Here is a 27,982-nt window from a genome sequence, read left to right on the forward strand (position 1 = left end):
TGTCGGCTGTCCGGCTGCGGGAAAAATAAGCCAGGCGGGCAGGGGCGCCGACGCCACTTTGCCGCCCGGCGTCGGTGGCGGCAGGTCGGAGGTGGTTGGCCGGCCGGCCGTCCTGGAGGGCGGCTGGCTGGCGGAAGGAAGGAAGGCGCAGACGCAGCTGCTGTAGCCGGAGCAGCAGCAGCAGCAGCAGCAGCAGCCGCGTCCCTCGGGAGCGGGGAGGTGAGAGCCCCGGCCAGGTGCAGGGCTGGGCGGATGGGTGGCTGGCTGGCTGGCTGGCGGAGCGGGGAGCCTGGATTCCGGGCTAATGCACCTTGGGCTGCTTTGGGCAATCCACCTGGCTGCTCCCTTAAGCCCTGAATGGTGGTTTCTGCCGCAGCCTGGCTGGGTTCAGGCTGGACCTGTGCTTTGCAATGAGACCAACAACAGCAAATGATCTCTCTTCCCTCCCGGCTCGCCTTCCTCGTTCCAAGCGGGCCAGCGCTCAGTCTGTGGCCCCGGGGAGCGGAGGGCAGCCTTGGGCAGGACAGAGGGGGCCCGGCGGCTGTTTTGGGGGTCCCCGCGGCAAGCAGCGGGCGGTGGGCGGGACGGCTGGCTGTTGTCTCCGTGCAAGGCGGGGCCTCCGGGGCTCGCCGGGCCTGGAGTGGCTTTCAGCTTCTGCCCTTTGGGGTCTTCGGTCTAAAAGGCGGCGCCCCCCCGCCTTGGTCTGGCACCCCCAAATCGCTGTGAGTTGGGAAATCAAGAATTGGGGAGCAGGCGAGCCGTGCCTGATTGGGGGTTCCTGCAGTTACAATCCAGAGCCTCGGCTTGCAAAGGGGGAGCAAACCCTGATTTTTTTTTTTATAGGGGGGCAGATTTTCCCCTTCTTTTCCTGTTCTGATGCCGTACGTCTTTGCACCACAACGCCCATCCTCCTCTGCCGGCCCAGACCAAAGATTCCCGGACTTGGAGGAAGGCTGAGAACTTTGAAGAGGTCATCCTTGTTTACCGACCGGCGTTCCGGGTTGTTTGTGAGGGGAAAAAAGCTTGAGGATTTTTTTTTTTTCCCCAGCCTGCCCTTTGAAATCATCTCTGTGTTTGATTACTATGACTCTTAACTTTTTAAAGGTGGTTTTATGGCTGGCTTATGTCTGTGTTTGTTTTTTTTTAAAGTTGTGCATTGCCTTGGTAACCTTTTAGTAGGAAGTCAGTAGGAAATATTAGTAATAAATAAAAGGGCTTCATTTTTTGCTCTGTAAGAGGAGAAAGACAGTTCTAGAATTGGGAGCCTTGGATTTTTAGCGGCTTTGTTTGCAACTAAGGACTTGCATTATATACCTTTAATGGATAGGGATATGGGAAAAGTCTTTTGTATGGGATGGTGGTGGAAATCGACTGTCTTAGGAACAGGTTGGTCTAGTCTAGTGGCTAAGGTAGAAACCAGGATGTTGTGAGTCCTAGTCTTGCAGTATTTGAGGGACTGCCCCACAGAGTGGAAGGGATTAGCCTTTTCTCCAAGGCAAAGGTCCCCAACCTTTTGGGCACCATGGACTCGTCCCATGGAGAGAGGTTTTTACATGGACCGGAGTGTGCGTGGTTTTGTGTGCTGCCTGCATCTCACAGATGGGGCTTTGCTTGTTTGTGCGGACCGGTTGCTGGCATGCCGCACAGACCGGGGGTTGGGGACCCTTGCTCCAAGGCACCTGAAGACAGGACAAGAAGCAACGGGTGGAAGTTCATTAATGAGAGAACCATCCTAGAACTAAGGAGACATTTCCTGACAGACAATCGGGGGAACAGCTTGCCTTCAGAAGTTGTGGGTGCTCCATCGCCCACTCAAGAGAAGAGACTAAACAGCCATTTGTCTCGAATAATATAGGATTTCCTGCTTAAGTAAGGGGTTGGACTAGAACAGTGGTTCTCAACCTGTGGGTCGGGACCCCATTTGGGGTCGAACGACCATTTCACGGGGGTCGCCAAACAACGCAGTCCGCCATTTTTTCCCCCTTTTCCTTAGCTGTGCTACTCCCTTTTATTCTATTGGCTTTTGAAAGCCAATAGAATAGACTCTCTTGAATAGAGTCTAATTCTATTGGCTTTCAAAAGCCAATAGGAATTGTCCAGGCTGTCTCTGCCCTGCTGAGCCCACCAAAAGTCCCATTCTGCAAACGGTGCTGCACCAGTTTAGTAGTCCTCGACTTACGACCGGTTGAGTAGTCCTCGACTTACGACCGGTTGGGGGGTCGTGGCATTAAAAAGGTTGAGAACCACTGGACTAGAAGATCTCCCCTTCCAACCCTATTATTCTATTTTCTGGTCCTGCTTTAGGCACAAAGCCAACTGGGTGATCTTGGGCTAGTCATTCTCTCAGCCCTAGGAAGATGGCAGTGGCAAAGCTCTTCTGAAGTCTTGCCAAGAGCAGACAGTTGCCAGGAATCAGCGATGACTCAAAGCCAGTAAAAAGTTGCCTTTTAGTAAAACAACATTTAAATCTCTCTTGATTGAATGTATCATGCTTGCTGTACTGAATGACGGACAAGAGATTTTTTTTTTCTCTCAGCTATTTAAAGATCCTGGCACCCTTCATTTGCAAGATGTCTAGATGGGTGTTTTGGTGTTCTATACACCTTGGCAGCTTTTAAGATGTGAGGACTTCAACTCCCAGAATTCCTTTTCCACCAATGGGAGTTCTGGGCGTTGAAGTCTACGCATCTTAAAGTAATCAAGGTTAAGAAACACCAGTCTGTGTCACGGTTTGCTTAACCAAAGTTGTTAAAATAAAACCCATCTGGTTGGGCTCACATAACCTATTGAAACAATTAATTTTATTTATGAAAAATTTATATGGCTGCCCACTCACTCTGGGTGATTCTGGGTGGCTTTCAATTAATAAATATCCTATTAAGCATTGTTAATAATTCCCTTATTAAGGGTTCATAGCATAGTCAGCCAGATGTTCAGACTGGATGTAACATTTTTATCCACCTCACAAGTTCTTCCCAAGGGCCTGGGATAGGCAGATGTTGATGTTTCATGGTGTTGGAGGTATCCTCACAAGATGTAAGCTATTCTGAATAAAGCTACCCTTTGCAATAATTAGAACAGAATAAAAACCTTACTGTCGCTTTAAATGTACACTAATCAGCAACATGTGTTTATTTTAATGTATATAGGAATATATTCATTTTAGTATTAAAATGAATTTTTTTTGCATTCCACTCAAAAAAAAAACAGTATTAAGAGAATTCTGGGAGTTGAATTTCACACATCATTAAATATTGCCAAGTTTGAGAAACACTGATGATTCCAAATCTACCCCTTTTTAAGTCAAGTGTTGCAGTGCTGAGTGCCAATAGGTGCTTTTTCAGCTGCATGAGTTTGTCAGGGGGATTCTGGGAGTTGAAGTCCTCATACCTTAAAGCCGCCAAGATTAAAATTGGTCTCTGTTGTCTGTCATCTTACCTACAATGTCTTTGTAACCATGTTACAAGTGCTTGCCTAATGCTTACCTACAGTCTCTTTGTAACCAGATTCTAGAACAGGTTTACCAATTCTACTAAGGAAGCACATGATTTCGATCAGTTGGGAAGTGTGTTGAGTTCATGGAAGAGGAAGGTGTGTATAATGTCACAACCCACTCTTAGTATATTCAGTATCAAGTGGGCCTGTTTCTCTAAAGCTCTCCTAGGATCATTACTTTCAGATTTTAGTTCCTGCTCTCTCTTAACTCTCTTGTGGCCTATTTTTCTTTTTCAATCAAAAGGAATATGAGAATTCTTGTAATTCTGGAGAAAAGTTATATTGATCGATAGAAGGTGAGGGTGTAAAACCAGGCTGCCTTCTTGTTCCTTAAAAAGCAAACACTTCCTTAAAAAAGAAAGCACTTTCTTACCCTCCAGCATTTCCTTTTGCATGACTGTTTTTTTTAAAACAACAACAACAATGTGGTATTAACTTATTTGTCTGGAACTGCTGTTTGTTATTGTTAACAAAGCTGTTTTTTTTTAAACAAGCAGTCAAAAACAATTTTTGTTAAGCTAGGCCCAGAAAAAGCTCCTTGAGTTGTTTCCAAATTCTTATTTGCAACATTTCAGGGAAACTGGAGAACTAACTTTATAGAATGCACTTAAAATTAAAGACAGTACCATCCTTGGCTGTAATAAAGGAAAGATAAGCAATGAACTAGCAACAGGCTTCAGCATGGCTTAAAACCAGATTTCCCCCCCCCCCTATTTTCCCCTAGTCCAAGAACTGGTTTGCCTCTGGAAGCATCTCACTTTAATTAGCCACCTGAGATACTGCTAGTAGCCCTTGCATAACAACCAGTCATTTAATGACCATTCAGAGTTACAACGGGCCTCCCAGAACTACTTATGACCAGTTTTGAAGTTCTCACAGACGCCCTTCCTTCTGGTTGTGTCCAGCTCACATTCGTGGCTGTTTGTAGCATCCCATAGTCACGTGACCTCAATTTTAAGCGGTGTCGGTGTGGTTTGCACCTCAGCAGTTACGATTCATGAAGTGGACTTAGCCAGCAATATTCGGAAATCATGATTAAGCAAATCCCAGCTTAGCATGATATTTTGCCAAGCAATTGCTTTCCTGGAGATTAACTGAGAGTTGATTATTTCCTACTGTTTAAGAAAAGGGCCAGACAACAGTTGGATCCCAACCAATAGCTACCCAGTTCCTTTACTAATGGGAATACTTCTGTTGTTGCAACTTGTGTTGGCCCTTTGATGCATAATTTCCCCCAGCCTGGTGATCTCCAGATCTGTTGGATTACAACATTGTCATCCTTCCTAAGCTCTTTGCCCAGTGGAAGTTTTACACTAGGATGTCCAGACTTGGCAACTTTAAGACTGGTGAAATTCAGCTGCCCGAATGGGAGCATGGCTGGCTGAGGAATTCTGGGAGTTGATTTCCACAAGTCTTGAAGTTGCCACGTTTGGATACCAATCTTTCATACCAAAACATGCCCAGATCAGAACAGGCAGTGATAGACTTGACTATACAATAAACGCTGCAGAATTTGCTGGCATTAAAATCATAGATTTCTCTTTATGTATCCAACTACAGCATTTGCTGAATACGAGTTACTCTATCTGTTGGCATCTTTGAACCTAACAGAATCTCCTCTGTGTTTTTGTCAAATCATGCTTTAGGGCTAAATTATACTTGACTGCATTTGCACACATTAAACTGTAACCTATTTTTTTTACAAGATACAGTATTTATGTAATACATAAAAGTCAGAGTATAGTTTGTGATTTATCTGATGTATTGCTTCAAGTTGAAATGTTGTGTAGCTAAATTCACGATTTCTTTCTTTTTTTAAAAAAAAACGTCAAGTTGAGGTCTGACCCATTTCCAAGAAATTCAAGATGCTATAAATGGAATATTGTGTTTTTCTTATAGTTTTACTTATATAATGACACCGCATAGGCTAAGGCGAGAGTGAACTGCTTGTTCAAAATCATCTAATCGGTTTCATTGCAAAGTGCACTCAGTGAAAGAATTCCCAAGAAAGAGGCTGGTTTTAAATAATTGATGTATATGAAGATCCTTCTGAATTAGGTTGGTACTTCCGGGAACCAAGTCCCAAGTGTTCTGAGAAATGTGCCTTAGCATATTCTTGTAAAGAAACACATGGTTTGAGCACTGAAAAATTTTGGCTTAGGATTGAATTTTTGTAAACAACAAAATATTTGGCTATAAAACAATGAAAATCCTTGGAAAAACATGACCAACATAAATTTTTAGATTTGCTGAGTAATCATTCAGGATAAAAAAAGCAGGGAGTGCTATTTGAAAATACTTCTTTCTTCTTCTATATTTCTGTTCAGCAACCTAATAACCAGTATGATTATTTGATTCACAAATGAAATACAGATTTTAATAGACATTTGCCTTTCTTCTCCTAGTTTCTGAAACTCAGATTTGCAGGTTAATATAGGTATACTCCTACTCCTCCATTAAAATATCTCATGGCTAAAGTCTGAAAAAAAAGAAGGAAACCAGAAATAAAACAAACTGTAACAAGAAACAGATGAACTTATAACCGGCTATTACTTAATATGGAGTGAGGGAGTTATTTATTTATATTTAGCAGGGGGTTTAACCACTGTTATTACTGCTTAATTAAATCAGGTTGTTCCTAGTGAAGACGTTTTTGCTATTTAATAACAGAGTTGGAAGGGATCTTAGAGGTCTTCTAGTCCAACCCCCTGCTCAAACAGGAGACCCTATGCCATTCCAGACAAGTGGCTGTCCAGTCCTTTCTTAAAAACCTCTGGTGTTGGAGCATTCACAACTTCTGAAGGCAAGCTATTCCACTGGTTAATTGTTCTCACGGTCAGGAAATTTCTCCTTAGTTCTAGGTTGCTTCTTTCCTTAGTGAGTTTCCATCCACTGCTTCTTGTCTTGCCTTCTGGTGCTTTGCAGAATTAGGTTGAGGCAGCCCCCAAATATTGGAACATTGCTATCGTGTCACCCCGAGTCCTTTTCACTAGGACTAGACAAACCCAATCCTTGCAACCGTTCTTCACATCTTTTATTCTCCAGCTCCCTAATCATCTTAGTTGCTCTTCTCTGCATTCTTTCCAGAGTCTCAACATCTTTTTTTTAGAATTCTGGTGATCAAAACCAGATGCCGTATTCCAAGTTGGTCTTACCAAGGGCTTATAAAGCAGTACTAACACTTTACGTGATCTCGATTCTATCCCTTTGTTAATGCAGCTTAGGATTTCGTTAGCTTTTTAAGTTTTTTAATGGAAAATGGCAACAATCTACAGGAGGAGAATTTTTCTGGTCAGCTAAAACCAGGCTAGGAAACGGAATCAGTAGTGCCTGCTATTGAGGTGGTGAAGATGTTGACAAGTTTATGCTCTTAGTAAGATTGACAGTGAAGAAGGCTGCAGTTTCTTGTTTGATTTCATTGTGTTATATATACATTAACTGTGTCCTTAATAAAATAAGCATTTTTACTGATATAATTAACACATTATATGTAAGTCATATACATCTGTTTCGGTTACTTAAAATGTAAATAGGAAAAAAGTTTGGAGTGCCAACTGGGCTAAAGGTAAAGCAAAAAACACATCTTGGAGTCAGCTTGTGACTGCACGCCTGGATCTCTGCAATTTCCTTAGCCGTATGGGAGGGATGACCTATTGTTTTTAACTTTGGTTTCCTTGTTTACTCTTTAGCTCTGAGCTTACCTGCGCCTGTTCCAACCTGGCCCTGATTAGCTTTGCAACCCAACTCAACTCAGCCAGGTACGGTTACCTGTTGAGACCTAGGTAGACCACTTGCTCTAATGAACTTGTTTTGTTGCAATAAATAGAAATATTCACGACCACCACCCCAGGACAGCTTATTAATCTGTAGAACTTATTGTATTTGTAGTCAGCAGTGTCTTGGTTCTCTGGAACGCAGCAAAAAAAACCCAGGTGGCTATTCATGACCTGTAGAGTCCTTGATGCTGTCTGAGCTTTGGTTGTTTGTTTGCAGATATTTTATGACCCATCTAGGGAACGTCATCAGTGCATGAGAGGGGCTTGCTGCCTGTTTATTTATAGGTAGTTCTCAACTTATGACCATCATTGAGCCTAGAATTAAAATTTAGGTTGTGCTGTTTGTTAAACAGGTTGTCTTGTGATTGACCCAATTTTACAACATTTTTCGCGGCGATTCTTAAGTAAATGACAATATTGTCGAGTGAACCGTTAATGGGTGTTTCTATCAGAAACTGGAAGTTTTCCAGAACTAAAAAAAGCATCATAAATTGCAGTCATGTGATTGCTGGACCCTGCAAATAGTTTTAAATTTATTTAATGTTGTCTGAAATGAATAGAGACTGCAGAAGAGCTGTAAGCGGCAGTCGGTGCTGTCAAACTGCAAAGGAACCTTTTTAAAATCTGTGATATATACGTAATTAAATAGGTGATTTGTTGTGCTTCTTTTTGCTGCCTTTTGCTACTCCAGAATATAACAACTGTGCAGATATGACTAGATAAATTAAATTCCTCTCCTGTTGTTCTGTGCATGCATGCTACTACGATTAAGTAAATGTTTTTTCTAACCGGGATGTATTGGCAATGACATTTTTCCCCCCTGAGATGACTATGTCAGAAAGAGTTATGTAATTCATGGCTCCTTGAGATGCTACTGTGTGAAATAGTGTTCCTAAGTTCTTTATGCCCCATTAGTGTCTGTTCTGATTAGCAGTGAGTTTTCCAAATCCCTGCTTTAGAATTCTTGGGATTCTTTAACAAAACATCTCTGAATGAAACTAGTACAGGAATTGAATTCCAAATAGCAGCTTTCCTACTAACTAACTAACTAACTAACTAACTAACTAACTAACTAACTAACTAACTATCAGCTGTGGTCCTGGCCAGGTCTTACCTTGAAGCCAACTTTTGCTTAACATAGAAGTTAGTCTACTAAAACAATTTATTCAGTTCAATCATGTCCAATTCTCAGAGACTGCATGGAAAAATCCCTGCAGTTTTCTTGACAAGGTTTTTCAGAACTGGTTGACCATTGCCCCCCTCCTATGGCTGAGAGAAAGTGACTGGTCCAAGATCACCTTTGGTGGGAGTCGAGTCGAGTCGAGTCGAGTCGAATAGAATAGAATAGAACAGAACAGAACAGAACAGAACAGAACAGAACAGAACAGAATAGAATAGAATAGAATAGAATAGAATAGAATAGAATAGAGCTTGAAGGGACCTTGGAGGTGTTCTAGTCCAGCCCCCTGCTCAAGCAGGAGAACTATACCATCTCAGACGGGTGACTGTCCAGTCTCTTCTTAAAAATCTCCAGTGATGGAGTGTCCACGATTTCTGGGGTAAGCTGGTTGATTGCCTCACTGTCAGGAAGTTTCTCCTTAATTCCAGGTTGCTTCTCTCTTTGATCAGTTTCCAACTATTGTTTCTCATCCTTCCCTCATGAAGCTTTATCTGCTTGCTCCCGGAGAAGGAAAGCTGTCTGGGGAGATTCTTGTAATATAGGAAGAAGTCAATAAAGTTGCTGACTCAAGCTATTCACGAGTGGCTCTAGTTTCTTGGCCTGATCCCATATGTTTAAAATATCAGATTTTAATCCTACTTTTTCTTTTAGTTTGGCATCGGCATTAGCAGTAGACACCTTGTGGATGTCATCATGGAGAAGAGGGAGAACTTTCCACCTCTTAATTCCCTGAATGAGTACCAGCCAATCAGGACAGCTGATAAAATGGATCCGAGCAGCAATGCTGAAAAGAATGGTGAAGACCAAAGAACTATGCAGCTGAGAAAAGAAATCTCTCTCCTTAACGGCATCTGCCTTATAGTAGGAAATATGATTGGGTCCGGGATATTTGTTTCTCCCAAAGGAGTACTTAACTACAGTTTGTCCTATGGATTATCCCTCGTCATCTGGGCCCTGGGGGGGATGTTTTCCGTGATCGGAGCCCTCTGCTATGCTGAACTGGGCACCACGATCACCAAGTCAGGAGCCAGTTATGCATATATCTTAGAGGCCTTTGGAAGCTTCATTGCTTTTATACGTCTGTGGACGTCGCTGTTGATCATTGAACCAACCAGCCAGGCTATCATCACGATAACCTTTGCCAACTATATTGTGCAGCCAGTCTTCCCTTCTTGCCAGCCTCCGTACATTGCTTGTCGTCTCATTGCCGCTGCTTGTGTATGTGAGTATTCTACACAGGTCCTCAGGTCTGAATTTGCTTCCATCAGAGCTGGGGCGGGGGGGGGGAGTAGAATCAGAAGTGGATCTCCTGTGTTGTTGGTCTGCCTTGCCCTAGAGCAGGGGTAGGCAACCTTGGCTCTTTTATGACTCGTGGACTTCAACTCCCAGAATTCCCCGGCTAGCATGTTGGCTGGGGAATTCTGGAAGGTGAAATCCACACATCTTAAAGTTGTTAAGGTTGAGAAAGACTGGTCTATGGATTTCCTCAGGAATCCGAAGTGCTTCAAATCTTGTAGGCATCTGTTAACAAATATTTTTTTTTTCTAGTCCAGCTCTGCCCTATTTTCATCTCTCTCCCCTAAGCCAAGAACGTGTTTTTACATTGTTTTGATTTATTGTTTCCATGATTGCATGATAATAGCTGTTGTTTCTATTAAACCACAATTCAGCTTCATGAGAATCATATGGAAATGGATTAATTCAGCTGGTGCTTCTCAATTGGGACCAAATAAAAAGAGACTTACTAATTGGAAGCTTAAAAAAATATTGAGACATTCTAGAGAGAAGGCAAAGCTTGTTTAATACTATGTTGAGTCAAGAGTTCCACTGCTCATAGATGGGTACAGTATATGCCAGAATGTTAATCATCACGGGTGGATACTCCTTGGGTGTGTAAAGATCTTTTCTTCCAGGGTAATAAGTGATCTCAGAAGCTTGGGTTACAGCTGCAATAAATGTAAACTTCCGTAATGGCAACCAGACATATACTCTGTGAGTCTATTGAGGAGAAAGGATTTCATCACATTAGTGTTTACTGAGCAATTTCATAAGTTACTTGGGTTCTGACAAGATACAGAGTTGAGTTTGGTGGGTTGAGCTGCCATGAGTGAAGAGAAACAACTTCTGCATTATGGAAGGATAGTAGTTAAGTAGCTTTTAAAAAGTTTACGAAGTTGGGATGCTCTTTGAAACGGATAAGAGTCCCAACTGCTGAAAAGCAAACTGAAAAGCATGTGGGCTAGGGAATTCTGGGAGTCGAAGTCCATCTATACATGTAGGAGAAGAAGGGGCAGAACCTGGGTGCGGAGTCAAGAGAGGAATCGGTCTGGAGTCGTTACGTTCCCACAGTTGATCCAAGTCCAGCCCCCCTCCCCCCAAATTCTATTAAGTCTTACCTAGTGCCAATTTAGTGCTGACCATTAGTTGACTAGATTTTTGTACAAACGATTGAGAAATAGATCTTCTTAACTGGAACTTAACATGTCTTGATTCCTCAAGTCTGACAATAAAGTACTAAGTCTGATTCGCATAACCATTAACTGAGCAAAACCGTGCATCATAGGACAACAGTTTTTGAAACAATATATTGTTTCAAAATCCAAGTCCCATAATTCCGTGGGTGTCAGTGTCCTTACCGGTCCATAGGGATTGACATTTGGCAAGTTTTAATAAAACATTTTATGACATAAACATTACCACACAGTACTTTATGACACAATATAAAATGTCATATAAAACATCCCCCGTGCTGTTGTTTGACTGTGCTCTGCAGTTCAGTACGGGCTCTTTTCAAAGCAGAGACATCTCTGAATATATCCCAACTTTTCAAGTGAAGGTAGGACATCAGAAGCTCTGGCATCGTTGAAGGCCTTGAGATTTCATTAACGGGGAAACCAACTTTTAAAAAAATATATTGCTACTGTATATTTTTGGATGTGAACCATGCATCTAATTGTATCTGTACTTTCAAAAACAGTCCTACAGCTGAGGAAACATATCATCAGAAAGGGATAGTTCCTGCTAAAACGATGCAGAAATAGGTTGGAACTAATTCTATTTTTTTCCTGTCCTTCAGATACCATAATTTTTCTTTAAAATCAAAACCCTCCAAGTGTTTTTGTTGCCAAATGACAGATTCCTATTTCAACAAAAATGTGTCCATTAAAAAGAAACGTTTGTATTCATTTAAAAGGCGTGGATCCCAAACGAGAGTCTGAAAACGAACAATATTTTCAAATTTTCGGTACACTTGCCTTATGAGATCCTTCCTGTTTTGCCCCTGGAAGTGTCAAAGAGCAAATTGGCAAGTGCCTTTTTTTAAACCACCTTAACACAGCCTGCTAAACCTGTTTGCTAATATGGCATTGTGACTGTTAACCCTGGCATGGAAGAGAATTTCACGCCAGGGCTTGCTTTAAAACAACCAGCATCACCATCGCTTTCTAATGCCTTCCTTGTTTCCCCCCCCCTTTTTTTTTTTTTTTGTCTTGTAGGTCTTCTAACATTTATAAATTGTTCCTATGTTAAGTGGGGAACAAGGGTGCAGGATGCATTCACCTATGCCAAAGTCATTGCTCTAATTGTCATCATCGTGACAGGAATTGTTAAACTATGCCAGGGTAAGATTTATAGCTGAATATACAGAGGTTTGTATCGATCGTTTTGCACTGAGATTTAGTTGGGTGTCGTGGTCAAAGACACCAGGTTAGAAACTGGGAGAATGGGAATTCTAGTTCTGCCTTAGGTGCAAAGCCAGCTGGGTGACCTTGGGCTAGTCCAGGGGTAGGCAATCTTGGCTGTTTTATGACTTGTGGACTTCAACTCCCAGAATTCCTGAGCCAGCCATGCTGAGGAGAAAGGGAGAAGTTTCCAAGCTGAGCCATGCTGGCTCAGGAATTCTGGGCGTTGAAGTCCACGAGTCATAAAAGAGCCAAGGTTGCCTACCCCTGGGCTAGTCCTTCCTCTCTCGGCCCTAAGAAGTAGACAATGGCAAACTATTCTGAAAATCTTTGCCAAGAAAACTGCAGGGACTAGTCTAGGCAAACACCAGGAGTCAACACTGCACGAAGCACAAAACAATAAAGATAAAAATTGAGCCGCAAAACCATACATTGAGGAACCACCTATTTGGGTTATTTTTCATCAGAAGGTATGACACTGGTTGGTCCCCTCAGTAGCTAAGCTGAGGAGAGGGGAACTGGGCGGCGTGAGCATTAGGCTGGCGTGCACACGTGTGCTGCTCAACTTACACAATTTGAGCTGAGTACGCACTCATGCCAGCCGATGCTCACATGAGTTGAGCTGCATGCATATGAGCGTGTGCACTGGTCCGATACGCGGCCCAGCTATGATAAGTTTGCGGCTCAGAGGTTGGGGACCCCTGTGTTAAAAGAGTTCCTTAATGTGAACAATTTTTCTTTATGAAAAATAGGTCTTTCATCTTAATGAATCTCTGGGTAGGCGTAAATGAGAAATTGTGATATAAGCTGAGCTGGAATTAAAGGTTTAGCAATATTTTCACTGGATTTAACAGAGAGAAAGACTGTGGCTGAGCTACAGCATTAATCCGTTTAGCAATGCATAGATTTATGCTATACCCAACAAATATTTTAAGAAACATTCATTATTTATTTGTACTTGGCACTGCCAAGCTCTTCCATAAATCATATTCCTTTTACCCCACCCCTTTTAAATATTTTTGTAATGGTGTGTGTACTGTTCTTTTGAGAAAATGCTTCCTACATCTGATAAAAGGAACTTAATCCACAAAAGCTTTACAATATTCTACAATAAGTTGGTTACCTTTAGTTCTCGCTGCTGTATGTCATGTTGGTTGTGTAAGTTAATGCACCCATGTTACAGATCCAATTTTATGACATTTTTTTTCTGGGGATCATAAAACTTATGCTGCGCTCGTTAAGCAAACCCCTAGTCCATAATGGGCTTTTTTGGGGGGCCAGGAACCGGAAGTAAATGCTGGTCTCCAGCAAAAAAACAAAAACAAAAGCCCCGCCCATCATTAATCCTAGCCAAGGATGCTGCAAACAGCTGTAAAGCCGGTCCTTTGCTAAGCACCCCAAATGTGATCCTGTGACCAGAGGGATAGCTGACAGAATTTTGAATCCGGGCTGTTTTGGGGAGGTCCATCACAACTTTGGATGGTTGCTAAGCAACCAGTCATCCCTTAAAGAGGAACCTGCACAACTTTGTTTTCCTGCAGGAGATACAAATGACCAGTCCTTTGGAATATGTGTACAACCTGACTTGAATCTGGGAACAAGTTATATGTGGTCACTAACTTCTTGATGCACATATTTAAACAAATCCTTGTGAAGATGGTAATCTGAGCTGAAATTTTCAGGGCGAAAGGCTCTCTGAGAAGTCAGCCCACCCCAGTGGGATTAGCCCACCCCACCTACGCGGCAGAAGAGCCTTTGGTGGACCCTGTCAGCCAAGGAATTTTGATTAGGGAGGACAAGGAGAAGAGACTTTTCTGCTGTGGCTCCTGCCCTCTGGAACCCCTTGCCCACCCCCACCCCTCAAGATCAGATCTGCTCCCAAAAGGCCTTGAAGACATGGCTGCACCAACTAGCCTGAGTTCCCAATGAGAATGTGGCACATTGGAAGTGGCTGATGGAGTAGAGATAGAATCGATCCTGCTTAGTTTAATTTTAATTGAATTTTTTAAATTTAAGACCTTTATTTTAACGTTTTATACTGCATTTTATTAGAGGTCTGTAAGCCAGTCTCTATCTCCTTCCTTCCTTCCTTCCTTCCTTCCTTCCTTCCTTCCTTCCTTCCTTCCTTCCTATCTCACTATGAAGCAACTGTGAGTGATTATTACATTTCTCAGGGTCTAAATGAAGGCTTCACATTGTATCTGGATCGACCAATCAGTTTCCTTCAACTTTGGGAACTTTATAATAAAGCCGTGACTTCTACATGGCTTTTCAAATCTCGTAGAATCATTTACGGATTTGTTTTAATATATAGATTATATCTTGTTTAAAGTTCTCTGCAGTGGGTGTTCAGCATGGGTGAGAGCCAGTTATTAACTCATCCAGTTAATACCACATTTAGTTTGATCCAGAAATGTGTAGGGTACTTAAATTATATTACTGTTTGAACAAACTTTGGCCTATAAACCAATGATGGGAATGACTTAAAAAGCTGTTTTGGTGACCCTTGTATGCTTATTGCTGACAAGGTTGCTTGTATTTTGAAGCCAAGATCTGCGAATCCCTTTCCTTTAGTCATACTTGTGTTTTTCCTTTGTTATTTGTCTATTGTTCAGTTTCGGCCACCTGGCCTTACTAAACTGTTTTTCTTATGAGCTACAGTATCTGAGCTGTTGTTGTAGGCTTATCACCATACTCAGTTTAAAAAAACCACTTCTTTATTCCTGTTTGGTTTGGAAATTTCAGTCACACACTGGGACACGAAAATAGGAAGTTGAAGTCCACAAGTCTTAAAGTTGCCAAGGTTGGAGAGCCTTGTTCTAAATGTATTGCCCAACAGATTCAGCAATCTTGTGAGATCATATTAGGTATTGTCTTATGTCCTATTATAGCTATCAGGTTGTGTAGAGTTGGCATTTTTCTTGTTATGTTGTCCTAAGCCAGGGGTAGGCAACCTTGGGTCTTTTATGACTCGTGGACTTCAGCTCCCAGAATTCCCGAGCCAGCATGGCTCAGCTTGGAAGCCTCTCTCTTTACCCTCAGCATGGCTGGCTCAGGAATTCTGGGACTTGAAGTCCACGAGTCATAAAAGAGCCAAGGTTGCCTACCCCTGGCTTAAGCCAACCACTTTGTTTTGTATGTTCCAAGGTTGCATTTATTTCTCTGTTTTTCTTTTATATCCAGGATACTCAGAACATTTTCAGGACTCTTTTGAGGGATCATCTTGGAACCTCGGAGGGATTTCTCTTGCACTTTATTCTGCCTTGTTCTCATACTCAGGTTGGGACACACTGAATTTTGTAACTGAAGAAATAAAAAATCCGGAAAGGTAAGAGCTTCTTGGAACTTTTATTTTTAACAAATAAAACACTCACAAAGTTGAAAGACCCTCGCCAAATTTTCAGCTGACAAGGAGTTTGATCCCAGAAATGAAGGAAACAGTTTGCATCAAGATCAGTGTCTCTGAATCCTGCAAATATAAGGGGAGAAGGACAGAATTATGAAGTTGAAGAGATTCATTAAAGCAAAGTTAGGCAAGACAGAACATTGCTCGCTGAATTGATAATAGTTGAGCATACCCGCTTTTTATGGCTTAAATTTCTATAATACAGTAGGGTTGAACTGTAAATGTTTTGTACAGTTTGATTTAAAAATTGCAAGGTGGGATAGAGTGCTAAGTACTGTGTATGTTATACTGTAGATATTTAGGAGAAGGAGTGGCAGAATCTGGGGACAGAGTTAAAAGAGGGATCAGCCTAGAATCCCTTCATAGTCACAAGTGAATTAAATCCAACTTCTCTTGAATTCCATTGACCTTTATCTAATTCCGAGTGGGTGCTAACTCTTATTCAGAATATTCCTGTGCATAGGCATGAGTAGCAATAAATCAGTTTAACTACACCTCAGGTGTGGACCCCCTCTTTCATGCCTGACAAAATATTCCAAACAGACAGATTCCTAGTTAATCAGTCTTACCTATGGTATTAGATTATGCAAATATTATTCCCAAATTATCACTTTCTTGTATATTACTACCTGCTTCTCCATTTTTTTAATCCAATAACATTAAGCAAAGAAGGATAAAATAGTTATGCCATGCATTTGGACTGGCAATACCAAGAGCTGTGGTCTGAAAGAAATTTTATGGAACAGGAAGAAGAGATGAGAGCCCCAAGGACCCATAGTTGTTGTCCTCTTCCTCCTCCTCCTCCTCCTCCTCAGCACTGATGATGTTAACTACTTGGGTAATGAAACATCTGCAAGAAGATGACTAAGCTCAGAAAACACCAAGGACCCCACATTTCAACCCTGTGAAATATTCTCCTTTTTCGATATGTTGACTTTTCATATACAGTGACTGGGAAGGAATACAGAATGTGAGTTTCTGATGTGATCCTCCCATCATGTGAGCCTCTGGTGTGTGCTATAATCAGTACACATTGACAGCCTCCGGAACAGATGGGTCCCAGAATAATGTAAATAAAGCACTTTTTGAAAAACCTAATGTGCTTTAATGCATTTCTTAAACTTTCACATGGTTCTATAATCACTGTAAATATGAGCAGACGATATTCCAGGCTTCAAGCACTTGTTGGTTGGAGGAAAAAAGGGTGCCTAGTGATTAATACTGAAGTATTTTCTTTCTTTTTGTTTTATTTGTCCAGGAATCTGCCTCTAGCTATTGCTATTTCTATGCCAATTGTGACCATTATCTACATCTTGACCAATATAGCTTACTATACAGTGCTGGATATTAATGCTATACTTTCTAGCGATGCGGTCGCGGTGGTAAGTCTGTCCTTATTATTTGCTTTGTTAGGATTTGGCTTTTGAGTCTGTGCATCTGCCTGGAAAAACAAAATTATATTGGGCTGTTGTGGCTCTCCTGTCATTGCAATGACCTCATTTCTATTTTTTTTTTCCGGTTGTTAATAGCTTGATAACTGTTTAACTTTTCCGCTTGAAAGAAAAAAGGCCGAGTTATGGCTTTATCCCTGAGTGATTTGGCAGTCATTTGGGTTTAGAAACATTGCTGGAGCTGGATATACCTGGTGACTAATTGGGGAAATTGCATTTCCTCTGATTTTGACGTTTAATCAGGAGGCTGAGTTGAAATGTGTGCTAAAACTAAGTGAAGATTTATTGGATTAAATCATCAGTTACCCTCAGCTGTGATTTTAAGGCAAAACCCTTTTGATTTTAAAAGGAGGGAAATGCAATTAATGTTGTTTTGCATTCTGTCCCTCCCTGTGGGGGATTCCACCGGCTGGCAAATTGGGCCTAGTTTCATAACACCTCAGCGTAGCTTAGAGACCCACGGACCTAAACATTTTACTAAAACTGCAGTGAAATGAGGAGTACCTCTGCTTTTAGCAGGTTGAAGATGGTATCTCTGGGTTTGTTGCTGATGAGACCTTGTACAGAGCAAAAAATGAACATTTGCAATAGTGGCGAATATCTGTTGTAAATCAAGGATTACCTATAAAACAAGTGTACTTCTCCATTCAGTGGCACATATTTGTAAAAAGCAGAGACAGTTTAAGTGAAGTTTAGTGAGGATCTTTAGAAGAAAGTATGTGTCATTTTCTATTTTGATTCCATGTTGTTGTTTTTTTGCACATCCATACATTCTACCAATGGACTTATTTTCTTGGTCTTGTTTTAACCTCTGAATTTCTTCCGTTTTAAGGATAAAACCCTTAGAGGCTGGCTTGTATCTCTGTTCAAAAGCATGTAAATAAAGATTTTTCCTGCCCTGTTAAATTACAAAAGGAACCAACGGAAATGAGATGAATTTTGAGCAAGATTCCACTTGCTTATGTTGTGTTTATTTGGCTGTGAAACCTTGCCCAGGCCTAGAGCAGAATCAAATAAGGCAAACAGTTTCAGTGTATCAGTTACAATCTGATAAACAAGTAATTGCTGTGCTTAATCATGTAAGTTTGCTTCATTGAGCAAGCCTGTAGTTGTGATATATTAATACATTTATGGTTCTGCAATAACGGTTCTATTTAATCTGTTCCTTAATGTTGTGACTTCCTTTAAGTTGCACCTTTAAATTCTAGTTGAGGTATTAATGTATTAAGAGTATTCGTTTCTGTTTCAAGAGTCCCCATTTTTCTTCTGAATAAGAGCAGAGATACTTTGGTAACCCTCAGAAATTAGAATTTGTATTTCGATATGAAATGCATCTCAGGCAGAATAAAATAAATAAACTTGGCGGCTCAAATGCATTGGATGAGCAAAAGTTTCCTAAAAAAGATAGAGGTTAAAAGCCACCCGGCCTCAGAGTGAATGCAGGCAAGAGCAGCTATTTTTTTTAGTATGATAAATACAGAATAACAGAGTTAGGAAGAGACTTTGGAGGTCTTGTAGTCCAATCCCCTGCTCAAGCAGAAGACCCTCTAACAGTCCAGATAAATGGCTGTCCTGTCTCCTCTTTAAAAATTCAGTGATGGAGCACCCACAACTTCTGGAGGCAAGACATTGTTGTCACTCGCAGGAAATTCTTGAGGAGTATTTCTGCATTTCTGTTAGCCAAGTTGGAAGTAGCATGTAGAACAGGGGTTCTCAACCTTGGCAACTTTAAGACTTGTGGACTTCAGTTCCCAGAATTCTGGGAGTTGAAGTCCACAAGTCTTAAAGTTGCCAAGGTTGAGAACCCCTGATGTAGAATCATAGGACTAGAAGGGACCTTGAAGGTCTTCTAATCCAACCCCCTGCTCAAAGCAGGAGCCTTATACCACCCCAGTTAAATGGCTGTCCAAACTTTTCTTAAAACCCTCAGCAATGGAGCACCCACAACTCCAGGAGGCAAGCTATTCCACTGATTAATTATTCTCACTGTCCTCCTTATTTTCAGGTTGAATCTCTCTTTGATGTTTTTCTATCCATTATACTTACCCTGTCCTCAGGTGCTTTGGAAATTAAATCTACCACCTCTTTTCTATGATAGGACAGCATGGTGGTTCTGTGGTTAAGATGCTGGGCTTATTGGCTGAAAAGCCGGCAGTCCGGTTTGAGACCTGAGCGCCATGTGAGGGGATGAGCTCCCATCATCACCCCAGCTCCTGCCAAACTAGTAATTCAAAAGCATGCAGATGCAGGAAGATACATAGATACCACTTCGGTGATCAGATAACAGCACTCCATGATGTCATGCTGGTCACTTGACCATGGAAATGTCTTTGGACAGTGTTTGGCTCAATGGCCTTGAAACGGAGATGAGCATCACCCCCTATAATCAGCAATGACTAGCAGAATAAAATCTGCAGGGACTGCTTTATGTTTTCTCTGACAGTGTCTCAAGTACTGGAAGAGTGCTATCATGTGACTCCTAGTCTTTCTCTTCATTAGCTTAGATACTCCCAGTTCCCATAACTGTTCATCGTACGGCTTAGGTTCCAGTCACCACCGTGAACGTAAACATGTGAATCGTTGAGTACAGATCCTACAGATAGGGAGACCCATCTGTCATACTGCCAACGGACAGGCCTGTGATCAGCACCAACTTCTTATTTACTGCACCTAGGAATTCTTCATCGGTTATCAGGGATTCATCTGTCTGCAGGAAAAATAAATAAAGACTGAGTGGGTGGAACATCTGTGGAAGGGATGCTCAGGTGCTTATCATGAGCTCAGACATGTTTAGATCACTGAGGATAACAGCATTTATCTCCACCCTGTTGCCACTCCTAATTCTGAACTTTGCTCAGCGAATATAATGACGTGACCAGAATTGAAGCCTAGCAATTACAGTTGTAAGCCGTGACAATTTTAAAACGGGTCCCCACGTGATTAGACCCGAATGTACGATGTTTTTTTTTTTCCAGCAGTCATTAAGTCAACGCTGCAGTTAAAGTAAACCCCCTAGTTGTTAAATGAGCCCATGGTTTGCTACGGGCTGGATTTTTGACGGAAACTCGAAGGCCGTGTTTCTGGCAAAACACCCTAAATTGTGGCCAAATAACCACAAAGTGCTGCAACCAGCTGCAAACGGTCGCCAGATAGTTGGAGGGTGATATTGGGAATTTTGAAACCAGCTTATAAGTTCCTTTTGAGGAGATCCATCATAACTTCAAGCAGTTACTAAGCAACCAGCTGTCCTGGCTGCAGTTTTCTCTGTGTACATTGCTATTCTAGGACAGTATTTTCTGTGATTCTCTCCATTTAATTTAGCAAGAACCATGTGTTTCAGTAACTCACCAAATACCTCTTGTTTCGTGAGTTCCAGTATGTACATATTTGTCCATTCATACTTTGAGATGTGGGGGGGTGAGAACCCAATGGCTCAGTGGTTAAAGACGCTGAGCTTGACAGCTGGGGTGTTCTGGAAATTGCAGGAAAAAAAGTTATTGAGTATTACTGATGGTGAGAAAGTTGCTTGTGGTAGTTTGCTAGTCATTGGGTTATGGATAAGGTGTATACGTTGGATGGCAGTCACAGAATGACTATATTTGCATTAAATTGGGATTTAAAGTCCGTTAGGTCTAGGGGTGAGATGAAAAAAACCAGATCTGCAGAGACTGATACCAAATACTGCTACTGTGGTAAATACATGCATTTGTGAGAAACTGAATAGTTTACTTTTCAGCTGATCATGATGGGAAAAACGTTCAAGATATATCTTATGTAGGGTTAAGAGAGTAGAACAAAATAAAAAAGTGGATTAGGAAAGCATAAACATACCCGGATTCATATTTTTAAAGTAATTAGGGACAATATATATAAAAAGGGAGTTTTATACCGAGTGTATCTCTTGGAAAAAGATTAACTGTTTTCTCTCTCTCTAAGCAAGGTATCAGAAAATTATTCTCACATATTATTCAATTTAACGTTATTCAGGGGCAAATGGGTAATTTGGAATATTGCTTACGAGAAAAGAGAAGGTGACTAGTATAGCAATCTAATCTGCACAGAATGTGTGCAATGATTTCTATGCGTCGGGTGTTCCCAACAATAAATTCAGACTGAAATTTGTTTCTGAAATTGTTGGACTGCAGCTGAACTTCAGTGCCAGACACAGACAGACAGAGACCGGCTGCAAACTTCCTGAACCTTTTAACATTTTGAAATCTCTGTTCCAGTGCATGTTAAATGCATTCTAATTTTTCCTCCCTTTTCTCTTCTCTCTTGTTAGACCTTTGCTGACCAAGTATTTGGGATTTTCAGCTGGACCATTCCAATAGCGGTTGCCTTGTCCTGTTTTGGAGGATTGAATGCCTCTATTTTAGCCTCATCCAGGTAAAAGAACAATTAATTTTGCCTTCGCATACTTAAAGCTGTGTACCCCTAACCACAAGGACGTCCTATGTCTAAGCTTATTGAAGATATACAAGTAGTCCTCAACTTATAACAGTTCATTTAGTGACCATTTAAAGTTACAACTGCATTGAAAAAATGACTTACGCCCATTTTTTACACTTACGACCTTTACAGCATTCCCCAGGGTCACGTGATCAAAATTCAGACCATTGGCAACTGCTTGTATTTATGATGGTTGCCGCATCCCGGGGTCACATGATCCCCTTTTGCGAGCTGCTGATAAGCAAAGTCAATGGGGAAGTGAGATTCATTTAACAACCATGTGACTAACTTATCAACTGCAGTGATTCACTTAGCAACTGTGGCAAGACAAGTTGTAAAATGGGGCAAAATTCATTTAATCGCTGTTTGCTTAGCAAGAGAAATTTTGGGCTGCCTTGTGGATGTAAGTTGAGGACTACATGTAATTTAGTTTCCGATTTGATTTTTAAAACTTTCCAAGCACAGTTTCTGTTTATCTGAAATGAGAAATGCGTCATATCATTTCCCATTTGTTTATCCGCTTAAGTTTATATCCCATTCTCATTAATGATGATTTTAAACATCTGCTATATCAGTTGTATGTATCCAGGATCAAAACCATAAGAATTAGTGATAAAACAAGTGAAGAGACAAACAAATGACTTTAATTATCTCCTGCTTAATCCCATTGCAGAAGGAGATAATTGAAACTATCCCCCATCCCTAAGGCCTGCTGGAGTCGCCATTTGTGGTTGTCTATTGTTTCTCTCTATAAAAGGACTCTTGTGCTGAGAACCACAAAGCTGTTTGGGGGCACAACCTGTGCTTTGTATCTATTCCCTATTCTCAATGTCGTTTCTCTCGGTTTCGGTTCCCTCCCCTCCTCGCCACCACCCAGCATAAATGTATTATTTTAAATAAGGCTAGCCGAGGAATTCTGGGAGTTGATCCACACATCTTTAAGGTTGAGAAACAATGCTCTAAATGGAATTTTCTGACTGTTGGGACAGATAACTTTCACTTTGTTTAATAGAAAGCATGGGGAGAGAATTTGCAGACTGTTCTTAGTTTTATACTGCCTAGGATATTAAGCATGCTGTCTCTTTTATTCAGGCTCTTCTTTGTAGGATCCCGGGAAGGTCATCTGCCTGACCTCCTATCCATGATCCATATTGGAAGGTTTACACCCGTCCCAGCTCTTCTTTTCAATGTAAGCTAATTTACCGCGATTATTCAGGTGGAGCTCTCGCTTCACAATCAGGAGGCTGTGGGTTCGATCCTAGGCAGCGGCAGATCTTTCTCTCTCTGGGCGCAATGCAAACTCCACGTAGGCCTCAGGAAGGGCATCCGGCCAGTAAACTCTCACGCTCTCTTCAGTCACCCCGACTCCACCCCAATGCAAGGGATTACAGCAGGGGTCTCCAAACTTGGCCCCTTTAAGACTTGTGGACTTCAATTCCCAGAATTCTGGGAATTGAAGTCCACAAGTCTTAAAGCGGCCATGTTTGAAGACCCCTGGATTACAGGGTCATTAAAAGAAATAATAATTCAGTCCCTTATACTCATTTCACACTGTAGAAGACTTTTAAGTGACAGGGTTTGATGCCAGAAAACTGCCAAAGCTTGTTTTCTCTGCAGTCATAATGCCTCTTACAACCATTATGGTTGTAAGTCGAGGACCACCTGCATGAAATGTTTTTAGCCCCAAAGTGACCTGACTGCCAAAAGAGTAAGTCAGCCAAAGTGCTGCTGCTGTGTAGAATTCAGAAAACGTTGTGCTTGGAATTTTTCATGCCTTTCTCTTATCTTCTCTAACAGTGTACTATGACCCTCATCTATTTGACTGTAGAAGATGTCTTTCTGCTTATTAACTACTTCAGTTTCAGCTATTGGTTCTTTGTCGGGTTGTCCATTGCTGGACAGCTCTACCTCCGCTGGAAGCAACCGGATCGGTATCGACCACTCAAGGTAGGAATGACACAAGATTAAACCCATCATTTATATAAAAGCAATCACTGATTTTTCTGCAAAGAGATTAGGACTAGAGGGGTACCACGTTACTCGTCATTAATTGGTTCTGGGAGAAACAAAAACGATTAGTACCAACCAAACTGGAAAGGGCAGTGAGTCTGACAAGTTCTAGTTTGTGCATTGAATACCAAACAAAGGAGTACCAGGACAAAATTTGCACATTATGATCCATGGTGGCGCAGTGGTTAGATTGCAGAATGCAGGCTATTTCTGCTGACTGCCGGCTGCCAGCAGTTTGGCAGTTCGATTCTCATTGGCTCACAGTTGACTCAGCCTTCCATCCTTCCGAGGTCAGTCAAACAAGGAGCCAAATTGTTGGGGGCGAAATACTGTAAACCGCTTCGAGAGGGCTGTGTAGCACTATGAAGTGATATATAAGTCTAAATGCTATTGCTATTACTATTACAATGTGTTGAGTACTGAATTCAATGACTTTCAAAGCACTCAAAGTAAGTTGAGGACTTCCTCTAATGACTATGGGAAAAATTGTAATTTGGAAAATGGCTTCTTACACTTCTTCCTCCTTATTCAGTGCTGTGTTTTCTGTTTTCCAGCTGAGCCTGTTTTTCCCAATCGTTTTCTGTATGTGCTCGATTTTTTTAGTGGTTGTGCCACTCTATAGTGACACCGTTAATTCTCTTATTGGCATTGGAATTGCACTCTCTGGGATTCCAGTCTACTTCATGGGGGTCTACTTGCCTGTTTCCAAAAGGCCACCATTGGTCAGCAAAATCTTAGGTAAGGATCATTTCCATAGAGGTTAGAATAATTGGCTGGAAGGGACCTTGGAGGTCTTCTATTCCAACCCCCGGCTGATTAGCTTTTATTAAGGTCTTAGTGAACTGCACTGAATGATGGGATTTTCCATGGGCCATCCTTTCCATACCATTCCATGCCTTACGGCTGTTTATTTTTGTTTTAGTAGTAAATGTGAATAAGGATGTTTTAGCTTCTTCCTATCTTCTACGCAACTATAACAATAGAAAAACTTTGGAGAAGAGTAGTTATGAGTTGGGTTTAAGAAAATTTACACTTATTAGTAAAGGTCTTCAGCTTAAATTTGCCATTTATGTCAGGTGCAAACAGTCAGAGCCAATCAGAAACAGCTCTGTAATCAACTTTATTGCTTTCTACCTCTATTACAAGAATCTCCCCAGACTTCTTACCTACCGCTGGGAATGACCAGATCCCTTCATGGAACTTGGGGGAGGTCAAGCTTATTACACCTGCAGCTGTGTAACAATTCCAAGCTAGTTCCCGGCTTGACCTCTCCTTCCAGAGTAACTGGCCGTTTCCCAAATCTTCATCTGACTAAAATGAGATGCTCTGCATTTAAATTGTCCTGGAGATGTTAAGTTGGAGGTTTAGACCTTGACTTTCAGCAGATGTCCCAGCATTTTGACAAAGCGAAGAAAGCAAGAAACAGTATGGTTGGGTCCATAGATTTTTGTGCAGATGGAAAGATCACATCCGCTGTTAAATTTAGTGTTTGTCAGCAGAGGAAGCAATAATGTTCATCTCAGGGGAACTTGTGTTGGTGGTAGAATATAGAGAAATTCTGTCCTTTTTGCAAGCAGTTAAATGTTTGGCTGTTGTAATATCTGCTCAACAGATAAGCAGACATTGTCACTAAAGGAAAAAAAATACGGCATCCACATCTTATGGAAAGATTAAATTGGATGATTGGACTTGAAGAAGATCCATACAAACAGAACCATCCTCTGTTCTAAGAGGTCCCAAAGTCAATCTTGGTTTAGCAAGCCACTAGATTTTGAAGTAATCTTTCATAATTAGATGATTCACTCTCAAATTTCCTCCTCCTCCTTCAGGTGCTGTCACCCGATCCACTCAGTTACTTTGCTACTGTGTTCTGACAGAAATGGATGCTGTTGAAGAAAAAGGAGAAAGCAAATCTAATTAAAGACGGGGAAAGGATTCGGTCAACCAGCTGCCCGGATGAGAGTCTGGATATTTCAGCGAAGTCCAAATTTTCTTTCTGGATTTGGAGATTCTATCCGGTTGACATAATTTGGTTGCCTTTTGCTTGTTCAGTTTTGTAAAAATGAGAAAACTCACCAGGATTCTCAGGCATAAATTCACCATGGTTTTTAATTCGACGTTTTTAAGCAGCAAAATCAAGTCTTTAAACGAAGTGCCCGAAGATGAGACTGCATGGACATTAGACAGTTAGTGTGACAAAAAATATCTTGTCCAACTTACTACAATTAGAACGCTCCATTGGCTCTACCAAGCAATCAGTTGTTTAATCCTGCACTACTGATTGTGACCAGCTATTTCATCCAAGTGATTGAATATGCTAGGAAGAAGTCAGAGCATGCGGTTTTATTGCACTGAGGTAACCCAGGAGTAAATACAGTAAACAGTTGTTTGTATAAATGGTGGTTTATATTACACTATCTACAAATACACACTAGAAATAAGATACATACACGTAGTGATAATTCAGCAAACTCCAATATACAGCAATTACAGCAGTCAAATGGATGAGAAGAGAAACTCCAGCAAAAAAAATCCCTTTTATACTCAGGCTCTTAAAGGGATATAGTCCCTGCTTACTCTTAAAGGGACACAGACACAGATTCTGCTGAGTCATTCCTATCATTGCATCATCCTTTTATTGCATCAACCACCTTACATTACATCTTTACATAGCTGTTAAATCATTAAATATTGACAGGTTATTTGCCTTCTGATCTTTAGAAATAATTTAACTCTACCCTTCGTTCATGCATATATCCTCAAGTATTCAGAAGCTGGTGGTCATCTCTTCCTCACTTCAATCGCTGTGATCAAAGTAGAGGTTTAGATGGAAATGTATTTTGAGTAGTTCAAATTGGAATCAACACAGTAGGTATTAAATCTAGGACTTCAAAGCCAACATTTTTAACCAGTTGAGCATAATAAGCACTGCAATTGTTCATTTGGCTTTCTCTCTCAACTTTGGGCATTGGACAAGTGAAATTCATGCTGCTTCAGCTCTCTGATATTTTAAAGATTTTATACAGAACCATTTGGTAGCACAATAGTTGGACTCAGCCTGGGGAGCTATCAAAACTTTCTTTTAGGTCAGGGGTCTTCAAACTTGGCCCTTTTATGACTTGTGGACTTCCAACTCCCAGAAATCCTCAGCCAGGCTGAGAGGGAGTCGAAGTCCACAAGTCATAAAAGGGCCAGGTTTGGAGACCCCCTGTTTTAGGTCTTCTTGTATGACTGAGTTCATAGGGTTAAAAATGCACATTTTTTAAAGGCACTTTCTTTAATGCAAATAGGAAAAAATAGTTCCTGTAAAGTGATATAGGGAGAAAATGGTTAAGCTGTTTTCTGTGGCAAATGCAGTTTCTCACTTCGTTATACTTATTTTTAGTATAAACAAGGCAAAGATTAAGGACAGCAATTCAGGCCTAATGTAGTCCAACAGTCCACTTATCAATATCTTGATTGTCCATTTACATCTTCTCACTCTGGGATCACATTTCCACCTTATTATCTGCAAACCAATATTGATAAATGAATTTGTATTAGAAAAGGCTGCTTGTGCCCTGTTAGGAAAAGCACCATCAATTCAGAACATGCATCTTACGTTTACCTCCCAAACAGACTCTCTCTTCAGAAGTATATCATGTTGCGTCTTTCTGTGGCTTTTTGTTGTTTCCAGAGGCACAGACCTGGCAAAGAGGCAAAATGGTAGCAATGTTCCTTTGCTTCTCTTTCGTATGCAATCTGGTAAACTGATGGGTGCTAAAAGAATTAAAAACGTTAAGTACTCACACGATGGATTCAGTTTAGGAGAGGCTCCTTTATCAGTTGTGAGTTTTGCTCACATTTAAATACCTACTTTATGTGCATGTGTAAGTTTCCAGAGCTTAATTGTCAAAATCATTGGTACTGTGTTCTTAACTCCATAATATTATAAATGAAAGGTAGTGAGTTAAAAGAAATACATAGATCGATTCATGTAATTATTCCTTTTTTATTCAATCAAGAACTGGATTTGCTTTCGGATTTGAATCCAGTTATAATCCACTCCAACCACCTGTTTAGAAAGAGGTGTGGTATTTATTGTATTGGTGAAGAACCCAGAAAGCAACATTGTGAAGCTTTGTTTCTCAGTCTTTATGGAAATCAAATGATTTGAATCGACCGCATTAGATCAAAAATGTCTTGAAAATGTACTACATCCATTTATCTTGGTGCTTTTTAATTAGGTTTTGGTTTCATAGTGCAATAGAATTGTTGCCAATAAATCCTTAAAGCATGTTTTATTTAGTTTAACAACGTGGCATTAAATTTTAAACTCTACCCTGAATTATTTTTATACTCCATTCTGCTGTTAAAATGCATTTTATTTTATAGGAGAACTGAACTGTTTACCTCTTGACCAGGTCAATTAGTTGTCACAACCGCAACTTCTGTAGTTCCTGTGTGTACAAGAACTTTGAAAGGGAAAAATTAAAGTTCCACCATGTGGAAATAAAAGAACGAGAATATGAATCAGTTTGTGAAGGGACAACTTG

The 27,982-nt window shown here is 41.0% G+C and overlaps 1 protein-coding gene across 4 annotated transcripts; it reads left to right on the plus strand.

The window, feature by feature from the left end:
* Positions 1–27,959, plus strand: LOC120312721 (Y+L amino acid transporter 2-like). Of its 4 annotated transcripts, XM_039353848.1 has the most exons (12): positions 1–219; positions 844–970; positions 7,185–7,253; positions 9,103–9,673; positions 11,946–12,071; positions 15,315–15,459; positions 16,796–16,919; positions 21,271–21,374; positions 22,530–22,626; positions 23,235–23,384; positions 24,002–24,185; positions 25,277–27,959. In XM_039353848.1, the coding sequence occupies exons 4-12, from the start codon at positions 9,145–9,147 to the stop codon at positions 25,366–25,368; spliced, it is 1,551 nt and encodes a 516-aa protein (XP_039209782.1). In that variant the 5' UTR covers positions 1–219; positions 844–970; positions 7,185–7,253; positions 9,103–9,144; the 3' UTR covers positions 25,369–27,959. The 4 variants fall into 4 exon arrangements, with proteins under 4 accessions (XP_039209782.1, XP_039209783.1, XP_039209784.1 ...); XM_039353849.1 differs by lacking the exon at positions 7,185–7,253; XM_039353850.1 differs by lacking the exon at positions 844–970.
* Positions 27,960–27,982: the final 23 nt, after the last annotated feature.

The sequence above is a fragment of the Crotalus tigris genome, unplaced genomic scaffold (assembly GCF_016545835.1).
Source record: "Crotalus tigris isolate CLP2741 ecotype Arizona unplaced genomic scaffold, ASM1654583v1 scf7180000018525.42219311030:4301911, whole genome shotgun sequence".
Lineage (NCBI taxonomy): Eukaryota > Metazoa > Chordata > Lepidosauria > Squamata > Viperidae > Crotalus > Crotalus tigris.